Raw genomic sequence first — 18,174 nt, forward strand, 5'->3', positions numbered from 1 at the left:
CTATAACTATAGAAAACAAGATCAGTAAATGCATGTTCATGAAATGGTTGTGGACACGTTTCAGTAACGAAATGACCAGTTGGCCATCTTGGATCTGATGTCAACAAAAAATGATGCACATATGTAAGCTGTCATTCATCATCTGTGTGCCAAGCTTGAACAACATCGGTAAATGCATGTCTGAGAAATGGTTGAGGAGGTGTTCAACATCGGGATTTTACAACTAAAATGGATGCCAGTCGGCCATCTTTGATCGAATCGAGAAACAAAAGGATGTGCTTTTGTAGATCGTCATGCATTGTCTCGATGCCAAGTTGGAACAAAATCGGTCCATAAGTGTCCGAGATATGGCTGTGGACGGACGGACGAGAACCAATCCAGAAGCCCCCATTTCGGATCAAGTCCAACGGGGGCTAATAATTCTGAGAGAACATCGTTGATGACATGCTTATTATCATCCAGGTATAAGACGAGTCACTTGAAGGCCCCTGTGCAGACACCAGAGTTGTGATAGAAATGTTCTATCACAATCATGTGATCAATAGTGTCAAGTGCTGCTGAATAGTCTAACAAGATAAGCACAGCTTCAAGATCCTAATCCACATCCAGCAGTCAAATTATATTGGTGATCAGTGGATTGTGTCTCGAGGTACAGACCATTACCTTGATGAGTTGAATCGCCATGATCATTTCTAATATCTTGGTGATCAACATCTGGTTGACAATGGGCCTATAATGCTTAAGGTCATATTTAATAAAAGAGGATTTCATTGTCTTGTTGTCTTAGAAATATAAGCTCATGGAACCCATCATCACTGCTGATATAGTCTTTCCTCTTTTCAAATGATCTGAGCTCTGACCATCAGTTTGGATTCCGTCCCACTCACTCAACTCTGGACATGCTTCTGCTCCTCTCTCAGCAATGGTTGGAGGCCCTCAATCCCAAACAGGAGGTAAAAACATTTCTCCTGGACATATCTCAGGCATTTGACAGTATGGCATTCTGATTTGCTTGCCAAGTTCACTGCTTTTGGCACAGAAGGTCTTCATGCCTGGATTTCTGACTTCCTCCATTCATGCAGTATTATTAATTGATCCCTCTCCTCCCCTCTCCCAGTGGAGGTTGGAGTTCCCCGAGGCATTGTTTTGGACCCACTTTTGTTCCTCTTATCTATACTAATAAAAGGGTGTGTGTATGTGTGTATGTGTGTGTGTGTGTGTGTGTGTGTGTGTGTGTGTGTGTGTGTGTGTGTGTGTGTGTGTGTGTGTGTGTGTGTGTGTGTCATTGTGTCAGTGTGTGTCTCCTCCATAAATCCAAAACCATAAAACCGAGCAGCCTGAAACATTGCATGCATACGAAGAAAACTCCAAGGAAGTGCAAGAGTGAAAATTGGGTGTTTGGGTCAATTAAAACATCCCTTTTTGAAGATAATTAATGGCATTATTTAATTATATCCTTCATCAGGTGCACCCTCGGACACCTCACTGCCATGTTAAGGCGCATCCTGGTTACTTCGCTCGGGTGTTAATTCGCCATGTTCTTCAGGCTGCTCAACAATGCCTTGATGTGGAACATGCCGCAAGTTTTTTTCACTATCCTCACCCATATCATCGAATGCCTGATCGTCATACTGACAAATCGCTGGATACATTGCAATGCTAATAAACACACGGAGACACCAGCATTTGTGGCTTTATTTCATTTCCGCACATGCCATAACCTCAAGAATCTCTTAAACTAAGCCGAAATACAAAATTTAAGCTCCAGAATTGAACTTTGCAGCAGTTCTGACTCCAAAAAAGTGTTAATTTGTCCAATTCGGACATATTTAACATTTTGGCATCTCCGGTTTAATATGACTGAATCAGCGATCGCTCATCGCTTGCCAAGCCAGCCGTTCCTAATGAACCGTTTCATTGGAGGGCTTCCTTGAGTTCTTAAGCCACTTGATGAGCGCTCTCCAAGCTGCTTGGTTGTTTGTTTCGTTAAAAGTATCCATGCTTTCAGTCGAACACATCGATTTGAAATACGTTTCCACTTTTGTTGGGCCATGCGGTGCCTTGCGGTGGGTGCCTCGGGAGGTGTCTGATCCGCTAAAAATGTGTAATTTTATTTTTACAGGACATTGTTTTGTTTATCCTTTTTGTGCGATCTCTTTTTATAATCTACCCTCACTTCGACATCGATACATATAAAAAAGAAAGTAAGGTCCATCGACCTCGTGTTCGCCATGTTTGTTCTCACTGTGAAGACATAGACCGACATTTCGAGTTTTGTGGCTTAATATCTTTTTGAATTTGATTTTGCTAATTCTCCACTTGAATTCCTCTTTCAAAAAACTCTGTTTAAATGTTAATATTTGTGTTTTTTCGTTTTTATGTCCTCTATACGTGTGTACATTTGGGCATGTGTTTATGTGTATTAACTTTATTACCACAATGGCACTTTGCACCAGTGTATGTGTTGTTGGTTATCAGTTATCACAATATGTGGGTTTCAGAAGGGGGAACGGAGCCCTCCCGGGTCTCAAATTATGTGTGTGTGTGTGTGTGTGTGTGTGTGTGTGTGTGCGTGCGTGCGTGCGTGCGTGCGTGCGTGCGTGCGTGCGTGCGCGCGCGCACGTCCACTCCATCACTCCAAAACCATGAAACCTCATGCACTTTAATTTTGCTTGCATACTAAAGCCGAGGTCGCATTTGGCACGGCGGCCGTGGGGTCTCCAAAATCTACGGCCACTAGCGATTATATGGCGGCCACAGTATTTCCATGGTCACACAATGTAGCAGTCACATATGTTTTTATTTTTCGGGGAGCTGAACGGCGTATTTATAAATTGTGGAGACCGAAAACGTGGGGTTGCCGTACGGTCTTTGATTTGATGTCGCACGGTGACCTAAGGGCGTTCCTGCGGCGGCCATAGAATTTTCAAGGCAGACGCAAGGTGCCCGCAAGGTGACCGCAAGGCGACTGCAGGGGGGGACCGCAGGGGGGCCCTAAGGCGAACGTACGGCCAGATGGACGGTAATGAATGGGTAAATTTTTTTTTGTTTTTTTTATCAGTTTTTTTTTGGCTTGTTGAATTGCTTCGGCGAATGTAGAAATGAAAAAAGTTATAACTCCGAGTTATAATTCCACGGCGACCTTACGGCCTGTAAAATATAGCCATGCGGCGTAGGGCCACTCTGAGGCCACCTCAGAAACTCTGTGGCCGCCGCACGTTTCTGTCAATTCAGAGGGCATACGGCCGCCGTATCCTCGCCGTAGAGCAAATGTGGCTTAGGCCCTCGGTCTTAGAAATTGTGGAGACCGAAAACGTCGGGTTGCCGTACGGTCTGTGATTTGATGTCGCACGGTGACCTTAAGGGGGCCCTGCGGTGGCCATAGAATTTTCAAGGCAGACGCAAGGTAGCCTCAAGGTGCCAGCAAGGCGACCGCAGGGGGCCCTAAGGCGAACGTGCGGCCAGACGGACAGTAACGAATGGGTTAATTTTTTTTTTTTTACAAGTTTTTTTTTTCGGCTTGTCGAATTGCTTCGGCGAACGTAGAAATGAAAAAAGTAATAACTTCCCGTTATAATTCCACGGCGACCTTACGACCTGTAAAATATAGCCAAATGGCGTAGGGCCACCCTGAGGCCACCGCAGAAACTCTGCGGCCGCCGCACGTTTCTGTCAATTCTGAGGGCGTACGGCCGCCGTATCCTCACCGTAGAGCAAATGTGACTTAGGCCGAAGGGAACTCCAAAGGAGTGCTTGAATGAAAACTGGGTATTTGGATAAATTTGAACACCTCTTCTGAAGATAATTTAGGAGGTGTTCATCACACAAAAACAAAACAAAGTAAACCTTACAAAAATGGAGGTGTGCTGTCTTGATCAGCCGTCTTTCACATCGATGGGTTCTAAAGCACCAATTTTCTTTAGCCTGCTCAAAAATGCCTTTCCTCAAAACCACGATCACCTCTCATGGATTAATTAAAGTATATGATCGAAATCTGGCTTTGGATTTGAGGACAAGATATTATGGATTAAATAACTGTCAATCTGGAGTGAAATCTGAAAATTTTATGAAATCAGCTATTCTTATAACCAAGTGTATTTATTTATTTATTTATTTATTTATTTATTTATTTAAGAAAGGCTGTTATCCCTCCTTCGGCCCTGTCATCTTCATTCATAACTCCATAGGATAGAGTATCATTCTACTGGCACCTGCAAAACTTGCAGGAAACCCGAATATTTGAATCACTTGTTTTTAAAATTCCCTCCGGATGACAGACCCATCCATCCATCCATTGGGGCCATTCTCTGTACAGAGCATTAGTGCTGCCGAAGCAGTCTGTTGGGATATTGGGCACAATCTTGGATGGGTTACCACTCTGACGCAGCATACTGGAATGGCTCAATCATTCCAGCAAGCTGGTATTCATTTTTTCCGACCTCGGAAGGATAACAGGCTGAGTCAACCCCACCTGGTATTAACTCAACGCCCGAGCGGGATTTGAACTCGGATCCCAAGGCCACCACCCAAAGCATTAAGGCAGCACCAGGCAAATGAAGGACCCAGATTGCATCTGTTTCAAAGAATTAGATTGGGATTGGCGTGTCAGATCTGCCAAACATTTTCAGCCATTTTAACCAGAAGCATTCCCGACTGCAAGGTGATTCCGATATTTTTATGAGAGAGCAGGAAATCCATCGAGTAGTACAGATTACCGAAAGGCTCCTTCCTTCACGGCTGTTTGTCTTGGCACATGGCTTATGTAGAGCCTCGCGGCTCTGAAAATGCCATCTATATATTACTAAAACTCTCATCTTGTTGGATAGTCGATCTAGTCTACCCTTATTATCAGTATTTCCGTCGATATGTTGGGTAGTCTATCTAGTCTACCCTTATTATCAGTATTTCCGTCGATATGTTTGTCTGTCTGTCTGTCTGTCTGTCTGTATGTATGACTGTTCGGTCCAGTGCTCCGTTAATACAATGGCAATTTCGATGAAACCTGGTTGGTAGGTTCATACCATGACCTAATTGTGTGCAAATGAGAACCATTGCTTTGGACCCATCCGTTGCCTAGCAACGGACCTTTGAAATTTTCAAAAAAATCTCAAATTTTTTTTTTTTCGAAAATCAAAAATCGGGCCACCAGCGACTGTGGGCAGTACATTCAGCCATATTGTCAAAAAATTGCAGCCGGATCCTATGAAAACTGTCGGAGAAGATAGATTTTGAATGAACCCTGGTCGAAAACAATAAAAAAACAAAGTTCGTTATATCTCAGAGACTATGAGTCAGACATACATGAAACTGGTATGGTAGGTTCATGGTATGTCCTAGTTATGTGTGAGAAAGAACCGTTGCTATGGTCCCCTCCGTTGCGTAGCAACGGCCGAAAAACCTCTAAATGTGGGGGTATTTTAACGAAAAAACAATCTGCAGCATTAACCCTTGAAGCTAGAATCATGAATTTTCTTGTGCTTAATCCTCAGGTCATTCCCCATCGAACGGGCCCATCGCGTCAGGTTCTATTGGGTAGTCGACTACCCATGTCCGCCTCCCGGCTTGTTTGTCCATCTGTCTGTATGTATGTCTGTTCGGTCCAGTGCTCCGGTAATACAATGACGATTTTGATGAAACTTGGTTGGGAGGTTCATATCATGACCTAGTTGTGTGCAAATGAGAACCGTTGCTATGGACCCATCCGTTGCCTAGCAACGGACCTTTGAAATTTTCAAAAAAATCTCAAAAATTAATTTTTTCCAAAATCAAAAATCGGGCCACGAGTAACTGTGGGCAGTACATTCAGCCATATTGTCAAAAATTTCCAGCTGGATCCTATGAAAACTGTCGGAGAAGATAGACTTTGAATGAACCCTGGTCGAAAACAATAAAAAAAACGAAGATCCTTATATCTCAGAGACTATGAGTCACTTATACATGAAACTGCTATGGTAGGTTCATGGTATGTCCTAGTTATGTGTGAGAAAGAACCATCGCTATGGAACCCTCTGTTGCCTAGCAACGGCCGAAAAACCTCTAAATGTGGGGGTATTTTAACGAAAAAACAATCTGCATCATTAACCCTTGAAGCTGGAATCATGAATTTTCTTGTGCTTAATCCTCATGTGCGAACGGGCCCATCACGCCAGGTTCTATTGGGTAGTCGAGTATCCATGTCCACCTACCGCCTTGTATGTATGTATGTCTTTCTTCTTCTTCTTCTTCTTTCGGCTGCTCCCGTTAGGGGTCGCCACAGCGGATCATCCGTATGATCCGCATAGTGATTTGGCACATGTTTTACGCCGGATGCCCTTCCTGACGCAACCCTGGTCGCCTCTTACGACACAGGGATATGGCACACCTATTTTAACCGGGGTATACACCGGCCCAGTACACTGGTACTCATTTCACCGACCTCGGAAGGATGACAGGCTGAGTCAACCCTCCTGGTGTATTAATTCAGTGGCCCAACGGGGCTTGAACTCAGGACCTTTTGGATCCCAAGCCACTGCCCTAACCACTGCACCAACACCAGGCTCCTTGTATGTATGTATATATATATATATATGTATATGTATATATGTATATGTATATGTATATGTATATGTATATGTATATGTATATGTATGTATATATATATATATATATATATATATATATATATATATATATATATATATATATATATATATGTATGTTCCCGAAATACAGCCAAAACGGTACACGATAGCGCAAACATTTTAGGGCCACCTCACTCACAATTCTCCTGCGTGCAACGAAAAAATTATTGAAAAATCAATTCCCGATTCAGTCAAGTTCTCTTTGGGAGAATTTGATCAATGCAAACAACCTCAGCGGTATAGTTCGCTGGAGCTATCTTTTTTTTCTTGAAATGATTTTTTTTTCATCAACTGCTGTCACAACAGGAACCCAACGGGTTCACGGGTCATCTAGTACAACTTAAAAAGCAGAAAAAAATGTCCCTCCTCCTCCATAGTCAGCGAAGCGACAAGTGGAATTTGCTCGCGATGGGTGGTACTTTGATAGAGACCGACAGTGTTCATACACATGTTTACGATGCGACATTGCCGAGTGAGCGATGTGGTCAGGTAAAGTGAATGGCGATGTATTATGTACGCAGTTCAGTCATTTGCACTACCCCATGCTATGGACAGTGTTAATTCATGGGCAAATGTGTGTGTGTGTGTGTGTGTGTGTGTGTGTGTGTGTGTGTGTGTGTGTGTGTGTGTGTGTGTGTGTGTGTGTGTGTGTGTGTGTGTGTGTGTGTGTGTGTGTCATTGGTTATTTCCATTTTTGGGTTTCAGGAGGTGGAACGGAGTCCTCCCACCTTACTTGGGGTTTGGAACCGTTATTTACTCACAATTCATAACTTGTAAACACACAAGCCAAACACACCTGGAAGGGGTGGGAGTCTGGAGGGCGGGGGTGTGTTGAGAGGAGGCTAATGTTGTGGTGAGATGAAGAAAGGGAAGGGATACGGGACCTGGCAATGCCATGTACTTTTGCTTTCGCTCCCTACTCCCCACCCTTCTTCGCTACCCCCGCACCTTCCTCACTCCCCTTCCTAATTCCTCCACCCCCCATTTCTTGCTCCTCTCCCTCCTCTCTCTCCCCCCTTCCCCACTCTCCCCCTCCCCACTCTCCCCATTCTCCCTGCTCTCTCCCCACTCCTCCCACTCTCCCCCTCCCTCTCCTTCCTCTCTCTCTCTCTCTCCTCCACTCCTCTCTCCCTCCGCTCTCTCTCCCCTCCCTCCGCTCTCTCCCCTCCCTCCGCTCTCTCCCCTCCCTCTGCTCTCTCTCTCTCTCTCTCTCTCTCTCTCTCTCTCTCTCTCTCTCTCTCTCTCTCTCTCTCTCTCTCTCTCCCCCCCCAACCCCTCTAACCTACACTTTCCCTCTACCCCTCTTCTTTCTCACCCCCCCTCTTAATATTACTGTCCTTAAAGTGATGGTTGACTGTAAATTTCAACCTGGGGCACGAGCAGCAAGTTTCATCAAAAAACTGTCCACCTCGAACTCTACAGAGCGGGATACCAAAGTTGGGTTGCCGTGTGCAAACCACTCATCACACCTGGTAATGCACCTTTGCGAGTCCAGTGATGCAAAGAGCATAGGCAATGGATTTCAGAGCAGCGGAGAAATGTGATATGGTCACATGAATCATCCTTCACCATGTTCTCGAGAAACGAACGAGTGCAAATGTGATACCAACCGAAAGAACTCTGCAACCCTGACTGCTTAGTTTCAACAGCAAAGAATTCTGGTGGTTCTGCAATGTTGTGGAACACATTTTCCTGGCATAGTTTGGATGCAGTTATTCCCTGAAAAGCAAGATCAACGCCAATCGCTACTGAAAGGTACCGAGTGATCATCTTCACCCTATGTTGCAGCATTTCTTTCCTGCTAGGAGGGGTGTCTACCAGGATGACAATGCCCCCATCTACAGAGCATGTGTAGTCGCCCAATGATTTGATGAGCATGACACTGATGTTCTGCTTGGTGTTGGCTTAATGGTTAGGGTGGTGGGCTTGGGATCCGAGGATCCTGAGTTCAAGTCCCCCCTCCGCTGTGAATTTATACCAGGTGGGGATGACTCTACCTGTCATCCTTCCGAGGTCAGCAAAATGAGTACCTGCTTGCTGGTATCCTGTGTCGGAGTGGCGACCAGTCCAGGATTGTACCCAATAGCCAAAGAGAATGCTTAGGCAGCACCAACACTCTGCACAGAGTATAGTCCCAATGGATGGATGGATGAACATTGATGTTAACCATATGTCATGACCTCAGTCACCAGATTTGAACCCAATTGAGCATTTATGGGATATTCCTGGTTTTCCTGAGGCAGCATTTTCCACCTCCATCAAACAGGTGACAGTTGATTGACTTTCTTGTGGAAGAATGGTGCTGCATCTCTCCTGCAGAATTCCAGACGCTGGTGGACTCTATGCCACGGTGCATATAGGCTGCTCTGGCCGCACGTGGTGGCCCAAGGTCCAACACCCTATGAAGTGACTTTACATTGGTGTTTCCATTTTTTTTGTCCACTGCCTGCATGTGTATATGTACATATTTTTTTTCAAGACGAAGGAGGTGCTTCCAAACAAAAGTAAACTAAATCTACTCCGCTAATTTGAGCAATAAGCAAGAGCAGACCCAGTCTCGGGTAACGTTTCACCCACTTCACAGCAGGCTTCCTCAGGCCAATGGACCCTGAGCCTTGGCATGTGTCTCTTTTTTTTTATATTTTAATTCCAATATGACCGCTCATTTCTGGTCATGTGCTGGTGCTCGAGGTCAAATGGAGGAGTCCTTTTTATTTTTCTTTTCCAAACCTCAAATAAAAAACCCCGTCAAATCCCATCATCGATGGGCTGCTCTGCTATTTTTTTTTTGTTTTTACTTGCACACAATCTGGTGTTGTACGTGTGTGGGTGAGCATGTGTGTGCGCTTGTTGTTGTTGTTGTTGTTGTTGTGTTGCCGGGGCACGAACATGGCTGGTTTCGTGTCCGGGTTGGATGTGATTAGGTGTTGGTTGTGTGATTGTTGGGGTTCTCGTTGGGTGTTGTGCACATGTGGATGTGGTGTTTGGGATTGAGTGTTGTTTGTTGCTCACCTTATCCAGCTATTTGTACCATCGAGTTTTCACCATTTGCATCAGAAGTGAGTATTGCGTGTGTATATCCACCGTCTCACCAGTTAGACCACCCTAACAGCTCTTCACATGCCTTGCTTCCACAATCAACCTGTGTCGTTTGTTGGACATCGTGTCTTGGACATGGGTCCCGTCAATCAAATTTGTGGCCAGATTGCAGGCAATGACGTTATATGTCTGACTGGGTCACCTTCCCAAGCCTAATAGCTCCATCATGTTCCTCCAGCTGTTGTTTTAAATTTCTTCCAGTTTCACCAATGTAGAATTTGTCACAGTCTCTGCTTGATGAATGGAAAACTACTCCAGATTTATCACCACTTGGTATTGAGTCCTTTAGTTTTGAAATTGCCATTACAGATGGCACGTAGAGGCTTGTAGGCTACGCCAATCCTTTTGGAAAGGCCTGGGTAGTATGGCAGTACACAGTGTCCAAGTGTGTCTGGCTCCTTCCGTCTTGTCCGTTTTGGTTCTTTCAAGGTGTGGAGTATCCTTGGAAAGGTGACAGTCAGCTATAGCATGTCATTGCCTGCAATTTGGCCACAAATTTGACTGATGAGACCCGTGTCCTGGACACAACATGCAACAAACGACACAGGTTGGTTTTGGAAGCATGGCGTGTGGAGAGCCAAGAGGGTGGTCGAACTGGGGAGAGGGTGGACATACCCAAACAATACATAATTCTGATGCAAATGGTGAAAACTGGATGGTGCAAACAGCTGCATAAGGTGAGCAAGAAACAACACTCAATCCCAAACACCACATCCACATGTGCACAACACCCAACGAGAACCCTAACAATCGCACAACCAACACCTCATCACATCCAACCCGGACACGAAACCAGCCATGTTCGTGCCCCAGCAACACAACAACAACAACAACAACAACAACAAGCGCACACACATGCTCACCCACACACAAACAACACCAGATTGCGTGGAAGTAAAAACAAAAAAAATAGCAGAGCAGCCCATCGATGATGGGATTTGATGGGTTTTTTTTGCTTGAGGTTTGGAAAATAAAATTAAAAAGCACTCTATTTGACCTTGAACACCAGCACATAACTGGAAATGAGCGGTCGTATTGGAAATAAAAACCGGACACGTGCCGAGGCTCGGGGTCTATTGCCCTGAGGAAGCAGGTGAAATGTCGCCTGAGACCAGGTCTGTTCTTGCTTATTGCTCAAATTAGCGGAGAAGATTTAGTTTACTTTTGGTTGGAAGTGCTTTCTTCTTTTAAAATGCATAATCCCAACCGCCACAATCTTATAACATATCTATATATGTATGTATATTTATGTGAAGGTTATATATATATATATGTGAAGGTTATATATATATATACAGTCAAAGCTCGTTACTATGCCACCTCGCTTCTATGCCACTCTCGTTATTATACCACTTTTGCTCGGTCCCGACAAAATTCAATACAAAATAAATTTACTATGCCACCCCCTACTCTCGCTACCATGCCACTACTGTGTGACTGTTAAAAGGCACGAGTCGTGAAAAAGTCTGTATTGCGCAGTGCTCGATTATCACACTCACGTCCAAAGGCGAAGCTACGAACTACAGTCCAGCTGCGCACAACATAACTCAATACGTACGCGCATAGTCAGACTGTGTCAAAACACGCGATTCTTCTCCCCGATGCCAGCCACAACAAGCCAATCACAACACGCACAACGAGACACAAAAAAAGCGCGAGCACACACACAGACACGCAGGCACACATACAACAGTGACATCATTTTTTTTTCAAATTCAGCCCATAATGTCAGCTCAGAAACGCAAGCGAACCGACTTTATGCTGAAGGAGAAGAAGGAGATCATCGATGCCGCGAAGAAGGAGCCGAATCAGTCCAAGTTGGCCAGGGAGATTAGCAAGAAATGGGGCGTCGAAGTTAAGAGAACCACCGTGAAGGGCATTCTCAGCAAGAAGGATGCAATCGAGGCTGCAATCAAAGCTGGATTTCCATCGAAGCGCATGAAGTTGACGCAGGCTCACGACCCGAAGCTTGATGAGGGAGTGCTCATGTGGCTGAAGCAATCAAGAGGACAGAATGTGCCTGTCAGCGGCGATCTGATCAAGGAGAAGTCGATGAAACTGGCCGAGCTGATGCACATCCCAGACTTCATGGCGAACGACGGTTGGTTGGGCAATTTCAAGAAGCGCCACGGCATCACGTTCAAGACAGTGCAGGGCGAAGCTGGAGCGGTGGATTCGCAATCCCTTCTTGAGTGGCAACAACAGGTTCTCCGGCCTTACTCGGGCAGTTCTCCGCAGACGACGTCTTCAACCTGGACAAGACTGGACTCTTCTGGCAGCTGCTTCCGAACAAGACCATGGCTTTCAGGGGAGAGCGGTGTACTGGAGGAAAGAAAAGCAAGCAAAGGATCACTCTTCTGGTTGGGGCAAACATGAGCGGCAGCGAGAAGTTCCCTCTTCTGGTGATTGGCAATTCCAAGAAACCCCATGCCGTCAAGAACAAAGAGATCCCAGTCAAGTACAAGGCGAACTCGAAGGCGTGGATGACGGCGGAGCTTTTCGAGGAGATGTTGCGTGCGTGGAACGGACGACTCGGCCAGCAGGGACGCAGAGTGCTGGTCTGTCTCGATAACTTCTCTGGCCACCCTCCCGAGCTCGAGCTGAACAACATCCAACTGGTCTTCTTCCCACCCAACACGACAGCCAATTCGCAACCAATGGATCAGGGAATCATAGAGAACCTCAAGCACCACTACAAGAAGCTCCTGCTATGCCGCCAGCTTGAGGCCAAAGACGAGGGAAAGGAGTTCAAGTTCACGTTGCTCGACGCTCTACACGTCGCCCGGCGTGCTTGGGAGCAGGTCGGCAAGTCGACGATCAGGAACTGTTTCGCGAAGGCCAAGTTCATCGAAGAGGAGATCCAAACTGAGCCACAGGATGCGGAGCTGCCCGACATCTGGGAAGCTCTGCCTGCCGAGGAAAAGATGCACGAGAACGAGGAGATCGAGCTGTCTGACTTTCTCGAAGCCGACGAGCGCCTCGCGACTGGCGGGTATTTCACGCTGGAGGAGATTGCGGAGGAGATTCTGTGCAGTGAGGAGCCGGTGGAAAGCGAAGATGACGAGGTAACTGTCGAGGAGGAAATCGTTCCATTCGAGGAAGCCCAGCGCGCTTGTAGCACCGTCCAGAAGTTCATGCAGCAGAGAAGCGGGAAGCCCGGTGTGATGCAAGCGTGTGATCGGCTAGACAACGAGATGCACGAGATCCGCCGAAAGAAGATGCGCCAGCCGACGATTCTTGAAAGCTTTGTGTGTCGTGAATTTCTCGCCATGCCATATGTTAGTGTGTGAACTCTATTAGTGTGTGTATGTTCTCCGTTCGCTTAGCTTATACAACAGTCGTGCCTTTTACTTGCTGGAATAAATTTTGTCTAAAGATTAACTACAGATGGGTAACTTGAGAAAATAAGGCCGTTTTTACAAAATCTCGTTACTATGCCACTCTCGCTACTATGCCACTTTTTCTCGGTCCCGACGGGTGGCATAGTAACGAGCTTTGACTATATATATATATATATATATATATATATATACACACACATACAATTCACATTGGCTCAAATTATTGAAAGATATATCGTCTGGGATGGCAATGGCAAACCACCCAGTGTAACCCTTGCCAAGAAACTGCTTCAGCAGTACTGAATCTGCCTTCGGGCTAAACATTGGACTTTGAAAGAGGGCTGATTGGCGGGAAGCAGGGCAATGGAACCCACAAGCTAATTTCATTTCACATGTGTCATGTGACTTTTTCATTTTTTGGCGATGAAAGGGAATAATGAGGTGTGAGTCAGTCGGGGATAAAGAGGGAAGGTGGGTTCGGGATTTATGTGAAGGTTGAATGCGTTTTCACCTTTTACTCATCGGCTCGGATTAATTAGTCACTGGAAAATTGGAACGTTAGTATTTTCTTAGTTTGTTAGTATTTGTTAGGTGTCCAAGTATCTACCTCGTGTGATGATCCAGAGTTAGGTGTTGATCATCCCGAGAAGGTGTAACATATGCTCGGAGATGTACAACTTTGGTGCAGAGCTGATAATTGCTTCATACTGTTGGTGACATCACCTGCCTTTTATAACTAAGGTAAGAAAAACTTCCTGGAGGCATGAAAACCTCCATGATCTTTTGAACTTCCCAGAGGAATGAAAACCTCCATGATCCTTTGAACTTCTTGGAGGAATGAAAACCTCCATGATCCTTTGAACTTCTTGGAGGAATGAAAACCTCCATGATCCTTTGAACTTCTTGGAGGTATGAAATCCTCCATGATATTTTGAACTTCCTGGAGGAATGAAAACCTCCACGATCTTTTGAACTTACTGGAGGAATGAAAACCTCCATGATATTTTGAACTTCCTGGAGGCATGAAATCCTCCATAATCTTTTGAACTTCCTGGAGGAATGAAAACCTCCACGATCTTTTGAACTTCCTGGAGGCATTAAAACCTCCATGATCTTTTGAACTTCCTGGAGGCATGAAATCCTCCATTATCTTTTGAAGTACTGTGTTGATAATCAGGATAATTTGGTAATTTGTCAAACATATGTTGGAATATTATTGATTATAATCATGCTGTTATTGGTCATGTTATTATTGGTAATTATTATACAATAATTATTGGTCATGCCGCTCATGATATTTACTCTTGCTGATCAATATTGTTCTCCATTTTTAAATAATTACCTTTTACTCATCGGTTGAAATCCTCACTGAAGCAGCAGTTGGTATATTTTAAATTGGATATCCTGGAATACAGCAGGTGATATCCATGGAAATTTCTATGGTGTACACCTGCTGGTGGTGGTCTCTTTGGATGGAGTCGAATATGGGATAACTACCATGGATCCGAATGCCTCCAAATCTTTAACTATTAACAACATGTTTTGGAATCTATTTGATCAAACATTGATTTTTCAAGTTGTGTGTGTGTGTGTGTGTGTGTGTGTGTGTGTGTGTGTGTGTGTGTGTGTGTGTGTGTGTGTGTGTGTGTGTGTGTGTGTGTGTGTGTGTGTGTGTGTGTGTGTGTGTGTGTGTGTGTGTGTGTGTGTGTACGCGCGTGCGCGTTTTTAAGTAGTCTGGCCTTCCGCTACTTATGTATCTGCATTATTAACTCTGCACCACCGGCATGGAGACATCCTCCCAAGAGAGATGACACTTTGTAGCAAGGACACTTCGCATCACCAAACACTTTTCTTTCCCCCAAAGCCCTATTCTCACCTCCTGTTGCCTTGGTTCCAATACTACACCCCCACCCACTCCACACACACACACACACACACACACACACACACACACACACACACACACACACACACACACACACACACACACACACACACACACACACACACACACACACACACACATACACACACACACACACACTTTCTCTTCATGTCTCACCCAAAGCCCCAAATGATTTTCACAAATGCATTCCTCCTCTGCTCTGCTTTCTTCCCTCATCTGATGAACTCCACCCTTTTCAACCCTCCTGACTTCATTCCAAAGCTATGCCCCCTCACTCTCATCAAGCCCTTGGCACTAGCCCTCACTGCCTGGATGGGGACTGGCATGACCGTGTCACAAAGGAGACCACGCACGTGCACCGGAGTGCGACAGCAGCTTGTTGTGTGGGGCGAACGGTGGACTCGTAGATTTTTAGCGTCAACGAAGGCCTGCTTTTTGTCAGGCACATTGTGTGTGTGTGCTATTTCTTCTGAAGCACCATATCGTGTCACAGCTGATTGTCTGCACCTGATTTGGTGAAAACATTTTGACCCTTTTCACTGCAATGGCCGTTATCCGTCTAACAGTAGTCTGGCTCATTTGAACAATATTTGTTCACATCTGTGGATTTAGAGACAGAAAGCTGCGTTTGAACTGGGCTCGCTGTTTTTCTTCAGCTTCTCCTCGTTGTCTGGTGCATCTTTTAGTCGCTATTTTAAACCGTTCTTACTTCTTCGCTGGCTGAAGAGAGTAACATTTTATTTTAAATGTTCCTTTTCAAAATGGTCTTTTGTAAGGTGTTCTGTTCACAGTTAGGAGCACATTGCTGCTCTGTAGCCATTACCACGTTGTTGTGCATTACGGGTAATTAGAGTGCCAAATCAATTGCAATATTGAAATACTTTTGTAAAAAAATAAAACACATGAAGATGTAGCGTTATTATCATAAAATTGTCCCAAACTCTTCTTCGTTTTATTCCCATTGTTGTTGCATCATCAAAGTTTGTGTGACACTGACCATTCACCAGCCATTTATCAACCTCTTTACATACTCACAGAGGTGTTTTCTCCTCTGAACGAGCGTCGACATGTCTTTCTCGTCGACTTCTCTCACTTTCCCAAGGGACCAAGGTGTCTCATTCCTTCCTCGCCTCACACTATAGACAGTAGGTGTCGTGCCTGTAAAGAACTCGCAGTGAGCAAAGATCGCCTCGGGAAGGTTCCAGGGAAGTGTGAATAATGGCATCTCGCGAAAAAACCCCGCTCACGAGAAAGGACTACGCGCTCCAACGGTGGACGATGCCGATCATGTGGGTGGCCCGGCCCGGCCAGAGCGCTAGGCCGTCCGTCCGGGGGTCATTGGCGCCGTGGGGGCCACTAAAGATTTTTGCCTATTCGCAGCTGTCGGCGCTCGTGAGGAGAGCTACGCTGAAGGAGGGAGAGAGGACGGCCAAGTATGAGAAAGCTCACAACTTCAAGGTATGAACACTGCTCCAGGTAACTGTCGTTATTCAGTATCGAATGTGATCGTGTGTTTAGTGCACAATTTGTGTTTTTGGTGACACCAGAAAGCTCTGCTTAGTTTGATTCAAGGTGGAAATATCTTAAACTGTGAAGTGAAACCAATTGCAGCAAGAAATTTTATTATTTTATTTTTTTAATCAGTGTTTTTTATTTATTGTAAATCAGCAATCAATCGATGAATTGCTTTTATGGTGTTTTGGACAATCAATGAATTGCTTATGTAGTGTTTTGGATATTCAATGAATTGCTTATATAGTGTTTTGGACAATCAATGAATTACGTATATAGTGTTTTGGACAATCAATGAATTTCGTATATAGTGGTTTGGACAATCAATGAATTGCGTATATAGTGTTTTGGACAATCAATGAATTGCTTATATAGTGTTTTGGACAATCAATTAATTGCTTATTTCGTGTTTTGGATATTCAATGAATTGCTTGTATAGTGTTTTGGATAATCAATGAATTGCTTATATAGTGTTTTGGATAATTATAATCAATGAATTGCTTATATAGTGTTTTGGATCATCAAAGAATTGCTAATATAGTGTTTTGGATTTGAAGGCAAAAATCTCAAAACCAGATATGTTATCAAATTCATATTTTGTGATTTATTTTTTATTTTTTTTTGTCTGCATTTTCTCCATTTTCAAACAATCTTCTCGTTTTCTTTGTAAAAAATCCACTTCCGTGCCCGATATCAGAAGTGCAAGTTTCTTGCATGCTGGGGAAGTGTTGTTTCCTTGTGTTGCTGGTATTTATCTTTGGTCACAATTACTTCTTTTGTTTCCTTTCTTGGCAATATGCATGAAATAGAATGCAGAGGTTGTGTGACATCATTACATTTTAATTTGGTAGTTTTATTTTGGAAACGGTTTTCAATATTTAAATGTTTGTTGTTTTTTTAATGGCTATTATTACTACATTGGTGGTTAACCAAGTAAAGATTGCTTGCTAACATTCTTCACAATTAACTGGAGAAATGGATCGTTTATGAGGTCGAATGTAAGTTGAATAAGTTATTCGGACAGCCCGTGTCCAAGTCGGCCGGCCCATGTTCAAGTTTGACGGCCCGTATCCTAATCGGTCACTTACCTCACGAAAATATGGAAGATAGTTAAATAAAATATACAATTCACCGATTTCGGTTTCTCCTTGAATTTCTTTCCTCCTCGTTTTCCCACAGCCGGCCGTTCAAATGCCGCATGTCGCTCTCATTGTCATCAACGCAGCTTGTGCCATGGATTTACGGGGCACCGTGGTGCCCTGTGACCGTCTCTCATTCCTTTAATGCGAGCAATCCGCGTGTTCAGCTGTGAGAAACGGCAGATGGGAGCTGAGCGGCAGCTGTAAAAAAAAAAAAAACACGATGAAAGGGATCTTCAACTTTAAGAATGTTGACCATATGTTGAGAATAAAGAATGGATTGTGGATATTGATTTTTGAACTTTGACTCTGTTCAACTGACAGTACTCCTAGAACAGGACAGGTAGTGTAATGCTTTAATAGACGTTGGCAATGATGATTGGCCTGTACCTCAGGCATGATGTAGTGACTACATTGCCACTCTGAACCATCTCAGAAGGTTTGAATGCCAGTTTGGAGCTTGGGCTCACTAACTTCAGGTGCCACCAGGTGGGGAGGTTAATCTTGCACCAGAAACACAAGCACCGTTACCGCCTCACAGCGAGGTAGACGAATGT

The 18,174-nt window shown here is 44.5% G+C and overlaps 1 protein-coding gene across 4 annotated transcripts in view; it reads left to right on the forward strand.

Moving 5' to 3' along the window:
- LOC147031204 (N-chimaerin-like) overlaps positions 1–18,174 on the forward strand; it is a 118,031-nt gene that overhangs the window by 38,566 nt on the left and 61,291 nt on the right. For all 4 annotated transcript variants that reach the window (XM_085876035.1, XM_085876032.1, XM_085876034.1 and 1 more), the window contains one exon: positions 16,347–16,424. In XM_085876035.1, the coding sequence (XP_085732161.1) occupies positions 16,347–16,424 (78 nt within the window). The remainder of the gene's footprint in view (positions 1–16,346; positions 16,425–18,174) is intronic.

The sequence above is a fragment of the Eptatretus burgeri genome, chromosome 3 (assembly GCF_056783735.1).
Source record: "Eptatretus burgeri isolate ZD-2024b chromosome 3, Ebu_testis_v1, whole genome shotgun sequence".
In the NCBI taxonomy this organism is placed as follows: domain Eukaryota; kingdom Metazoa; phylum Chordata; class Myxini; order Myxiniformes; family Myxinidae; genus Eptatretus; species Eptatretus burgeri.